The 5,386-nt window shown below is 56.8% G+C and overlaps 1 protein-coding gene across 1 annotated transcript in view; it reads right to left on the reverse strand.

Annotated features, from left to right (window-relative positions):
• Nucleotides 1-356: 356 nt before the first annotated feature.
• Nucleotides 357-5,386, reverse strand: part of NOBOX (NOBOX oogenesis homeobox) — a 12,365-nt gene continuing 7,335 nt past the window's right edge. The window contains exons 3-9 of the mRNA XM_035020323.1: nucleotides 3,835-4,380; nucleotides 3,212-3,417; nucleotides 2,852-2,964; nucleotides 2,487-2,572; nucleotides 2,019-2,250; nucleotides 1,377-1,681; nucleotides 357-658 (exon numbers count right to left, since the gene is read on the reverse strand). Of these exons, the coding sequence (XP_034876214.1) occupies nucleotides 357-658; nucleotides 1,377-1,681; nucleotides 2,019-2,250; nucleotides 2,487-2,572; nucleotides 2,852-2,964; nucleotides 3,212-3,417; nucleotides 3,835-4,380 (1,790 nt within the window). The remainder of the gene's footprint in view (nucleotides 659-1,376; nucleotides 1,682-2,018; nucleotides 2,251-2,486; nucleotides 2,573-2,851; nucleotides 2,965-3,211; nucleotides 3,418-3,834; nucleotides 4,381-5,386) is intronic.

Raw genomic sequence — 5,386 nt, forward strand, 5'->3', positions numbered from 1 at the left:
CAGTGAAAGAAATGTAGCTTTTAATTTGTGAGTGCAGACACACGTACTAAGAGAAACCCAAGAGTAAACTAGTTTACTGCTTACAACAGACACTGGCTCATTTGTCTGGCAAGGAAAGGAAACATAAACTTACAAAGAATTCAGAAGTCAGAGGGACCATTCTTTCTCTCAGGGCTGCCCTACAGGGGTGTGGAGGAAAGGGTGGGGCTGGCCCTCATCCTTCGCAAATCAGGTCAGGCAAGGTGAGCCCACAGAGGGGGGATCGTCTGACTTCCACCCCAGTCAACAGAGTCCACAGTCCTTCCTAACACTGCTGTCTCTTCTCCCACCCACCCCTCCACTCCTTGGCGCCACGACTAGGGGCCACAGCTGTTCTTGTCTTCCTCTCGGACCTCCTGGGGCACTGAGGGCTCCTCCGCAGAGGTGGCAGGCTGCTCCTCTTGGACCTTGCCAAGGAAGGGCCCCGTTCCTGGTCTGGCCGCTTCCGGCAGCTGGGCGGCACCTGGTGAAGGCTGCCTGCTCACAGCCGGAGCGTAGGGGGCTGGGAACAGATCCGGGAAGAAGCTATCACCTCCGGGGGGCTGCCCCAGGGCTTGTGGACAGAAGGGACCAGAGAAAGGCAGTTCTGGCAAGCAGAGGTCATTCCAGGGGGCCATACCTGTGGAGTCAAAGAGTGCAGGAAAGATGAGACGGGATTAAGGGTACCCACCAGAGCTGAACATACTGTGACAGACTCCCCGCCGCCTCCCACGGAAACACAGCTTAGGAACCCAGTGCGGGTGAAGCACTGGCACCAGGAGCTCCCCCACAGGGCCGGGCGTGCTCCTGACTCAAGGTTCTGTGGTTCGGTAGCGTCGACACAGATGGGCCTGTGGGTCAGGCCAGTGCCCCCTCGCGTGGGCAGCAGGGAGACCGGGAACGGACGGCACACATCCTTCCTCGCTTTCTAATGGAATTTAGTCTTACTATGATGGTTGCGCCCAGATTTCAGAGGTCCGGCTGGCCTGTCAGAATGCTCAGGTCAGCTGCCATTTACTCTGTGTATTTCCCTCATACTGTTTTTTCCCTCCTATTTTTTCTAACCCTCATCAAGTCCCTCCCTGCTAGAGGACTACTATTCCCATTTTAGAGTCCGGGGAAACGGAGACTAAGCAAAACTGGGAATGGCTGAGCTGGACTTAAAACTTCAGTTGCGTAACTCCAAAGCTCTCACTCTGCTCTGCAGCTCCCCAGAGAGACCCAAAGAGCTTCGTAAAGCCAACCAGGGCCACGGAGAGGTGATGCGCTCACCGCCTGCCCTTCAGCCAGGGAGGCTCCCTGCCCCTTCTCACCTTCCTCAGTCACAATGGGCACCTTCTCTTCCAGCCCCAACTCACCCACGTTCCCAGCAGGTGGCTGCAGCACCATCTGCCCTGTTGGGGGGCCGGGGAAGTAGCCCTGAGAGGGACCCGTGCTGGGGCCGTAAGGCGATGTGAAGAGGGAGTCATCCAGCAGCGGAGGCATCAGGGAGTGGGGTGTGGGGAAGGGGAAGGGATGCAGGTAGGAAAACTGAGGCTGAGGTGGTTGGTAAAGCTGGCTCTGTGGAGCCTGGGAGAACGGGAATGGCCCTGGCTGGGGGCTCGGCTGGTAATCCTGGGGTTCCAGTTCTTCCAAGTATGAACAGGTGGATGGTGGGGTGACACTGTGGGGGACAAAGGAGTATTTTGTGAGGCTCAGGGGTAGCTTCCTCACTGTGACCACCCAGTAGGTGAGTCCTTCCCCATATCTCCATGACCCCAGACTTGCCTCTTCCTCTTCTTTCTCTTTCTGTTCCTGGCTTCTCACCTTCTTTCCTACTTTTTTCCTGTGATAATCTAGACCTTTCCCACCTCAAATCTATGTAAGCTTTTAATCCTCATCACAATTAGGACTCCTTGCTTCTCTCAGCTAACCGCCCCCCCCCCCCCCGCTAGATCTGTCTTTTTCCCTTCTATGCCCTCCCAAGATAACTCAGGTGACCACCCCATTAGGCTCCATACCTTGTCCCCCAGGACGCACAGGGGCCATCTTTGTGACTGTTGTCACTGCCAGGAGTATCCAGCAGCAGAGGCATCGTTTGGGGGGTAGGGACAGGGCCCAGGGGAAAAGGAAGGTTGACTCTTCGAACAGGTGGGGGGCTGAAGAGTGGTGGGGTCACTGCCACCCTTTGAGTATTCTCACTTTGTTGGGTTGGGGCCAGAGTCTGGTCAGAGGTCAGCAGCATGGGGGGCTCTAGGAACCAAAGTCAAAGAGGGGTTACAAAGGTAAGAAAATGGGGAGGCAGATTTGGGATTATGGATGGTTAGAAGTGTGCCATGCCCAGTTCCCCTTGAATAGGCCCCACTGGACCAAAACCCTCGAGATCAGTGGCCTACCTTTCTGTCTATCTAGAAAGGACTCTGTCTTTCCAGCTGCCATTTCTGCCCCCCACCCCCACCCACATAACCCTCAGAAGGTGGTCAGCTTACCTGTAAGAGTATCTAGAGGGGGCTCCTGAGGGAAGGTTCCAGGCTCTGGTGCCAGGGACATAGAAGGTGGCAGCTCAGTTGCTGAGCTGGAGGCAGGCAGAGTGAAGACTGTAGCCCTAGTGTCCCTAGATTTAGACCAAGGCTTCAGTGCAGGGAAAGGGACACCAGAGTCCCAAACACTGCCTTCCTGCAAGACCCTGGCAACTTCCCGACCCCCTCCATCCAAAGTCTCTCTAAATATCAGCCAAGAACTCCAGCCCTCATGGCCAACTTTCCAACACTCTCTCCTTCTAGACCCCAGGAGCCCAGCTTAGAGCCCACTTCCTACTTATGGGGATGAGATCCAGGAAGAGGAGAAGTTCTACCTGCACTGACTGCTGGCAGGGGTAGGGGCAGGGCCTGCAGGACTGCCCTTGTTCTCCTTCCCATTAAGCTTCTCCACTTTTCGCCACTTTGCCCGGCGATTCTGGAACCACACCTGTAGGGGAGAGACCCTTGAAGAGTTCCAGAAGCTCGGCAGAGACTATGACTCAGGCTCTGATTGTTGCACAATGAGCCGGATGACTTTAGGAGGTCACTTTACCACTTGGCTTCTCATGCCTTTCTCTGCAAGAGTAGTTTTATGAAAAGATTCATCTAGATAGCTCTGAGGTATTTTCCTTGTCTAATCTGAGGCGGTAGCAACATGGAAATAGGCAGGAACACAGCCAGATCTAAGACCTAACCTCGGCCCCTAAAGGGAGATGCTGAGCACTTGCTGTGCTCAAGAGTTCCAGTTGGTGGTTTCTCCTCCACCCTGAGACCCGTTGGCCAACCCCCTTTACCATGATCCGTTGGGGGGTGACTCCCACCGTCTGGGCAATCTCCCGGCGCTTATCGCTGTCTGGGTAGTGGTCTTCTTGAAAGATCCTTTCTAGCTCCTCCAGCTGGTCTGGAAGAAGAAGAAACTTGCATGAGGACAAAGAGTGATGTGGCAGCAGAGGAGAAAGACAGATGCCTTCCAGACGAGACCATTGTCCCCAACCCAAGGGTCTGCCCAGAGCCTTGCAACTAAGTTTCCCATTGGGCTGGAGCCTTCTCTCACTCTCCTGGGCTTTGTGGCAGGGAACTGTGTGGTGTTTACTTTCCTGCTCTTTCTAACCTGGTCCCAATATCACTTTCTGATGAGGCAACCCATTGAGGGTCACAGGGTGTGGCCCTGCCACAGGTCAAGAGAGGATTCAGGACAAGGGGATGTACAAATTACCCACACTGCAATCTCCTGGAGCTACTGTGTTCTCTGTTGAGCTCACATTTCCCAGAGATGACACCAGCTCTCTTAGATGGTCTCTCACCTTCAGGGACTTACCTGAGCGGTATAGGGTCCGAGTCTTTTTCCGAACTTGGCAGGTCACTTCCGGGGTCCTCTTCTGATCTGTGTTTTGGCTGTTCTGAGCCAGTGTGCTGAGGAGGTTGGCCAGATGGCAGGGCCCCCGGCCTGACCCGCAAGGCACTAGGTTGTGTGTGGCATGGGCCAAGTTAATGACACCAGGAGATGATGCGGGGGCCAGACCCCCGACACTGGGCGTTTTCTGCTTACTGGAGGCTGGAGAGTAGGACCTCTTCCCTGGCTTTGCCTCTCTCACTGGGAAGGAACAGCCTTCCCCGGGAGGCCGGGGTCTAGGTGGGGCCATAACTGTGTCTTTGTGGAGAGTCCCAGAGCCAGATGGCTGGCTCACCCTCCCAGTATCTGCCCCAGCTGGTTCTCCAGGGGCCTCTGACGGCAGCTTCTCCCCAGCGACCGGGCGGGAGGGGGACAGTTCCTCACTTGGGGCATCCCGAGTGTGGGGGGCTGGACTCTGCAGCAGTTCCTCCTCTGGCCCAGCAGCCAGGGGCTTGCCTCCACCTTCCTGGCCTGTGGGGAACAGCACCCACTGACCTTAGCACCAGGGAGAAGGAAGAGCCTGGCCTTAGAGGACGTGCTGCTTCCTACTCTGCCGCCAGTTTCCCGTTTGGCCTCAAGCTTTCATTTGTCCACTCGACAAAGAGGTAGTAATTCTAGGTTTACCTTTCTTGCTTGGCTATTGTAACCATCGAATTAGATAATCCACTGCTTTGAAAAATGTGAGCAAATATATGCACCCATGAGGGGGCCTGAGCTCACATACACAGATGGTAGGAGAGCAGTCCTAATTTGGGGGGGTGCTTACTTTCTGAGAGTTGTCTGGGTTTTTGCACCCCAGACCTCCCCCCCGGGAATGTGAGTCAAGGGACAGGAATCTGTTCAGGCATTTCTAAGGGACAAACGGTGAAGCTGGGAGTGCACTGGGAGGAGAGAGAGATCGAGTCTGCTGCCTCTAAGACTGGATCTTGTCCCTGCTTAGAGCAGGGACAACGACAGGCTGGCTGGTGGTATGAGGAAGGAGAGCGCAGGGACACTCTGGGTTTCCAGCGTTTTAGGCCAGCTTGTAGCCTAGCGAACCTGGCACCTAGTAGGTGCTCAATGAATGCGACATGTCAGAGCGGTAGGCCTTGGTAGGAAAAGGGACGGGTGTGGGAACCTAGAGGACAAGGGTCCGGGGGTTCCCCGCCGGCGTGCAGAGAGACGACCTCAGGGACGGAGGGAGGGCGCACGGTGCCGGGCCTCCTGTGAAGGACCCCCCCCCCCGGCACCGCCAGCCCCTCCGCTCACCCGACCCCGAAGTCAGCCGACTAGGGCCGCGCGGCCGGGGCCAACCCCGCCGGCGTCAGCCTCCCACGCCCGCCCCACGCTCACCCCGCGGTTCCGGGCAGGGCTCCTGGGTGGGTTCCATGGCCCGGACTCACGCCGCCTCGGAGAGCGGCGGGGCTGCCCTCGCGCGGCCTAATGAAGCCTCGCCGGCGGGCAGGTGCGCAGGGCCGCCCGGGCCCCGGGGAGCCCG

The sequence above is a fragment of the Mirounga leonina genome, unplaced genomic scaffold (genome assembly GCF_011800145.1).
Source record: "Mirounga leonina isolate KUSES-001 unplaced genomic scaffold, KU_Mleo_1.0 Mir_174, whole genome shotgun sequence".
Classification (NCBI taxonomy): Eukaryota; Metazoa; Chordata; class Mammalia; order Carnivora; family Phocidae; genus Mirounga; species Mirounga leonina.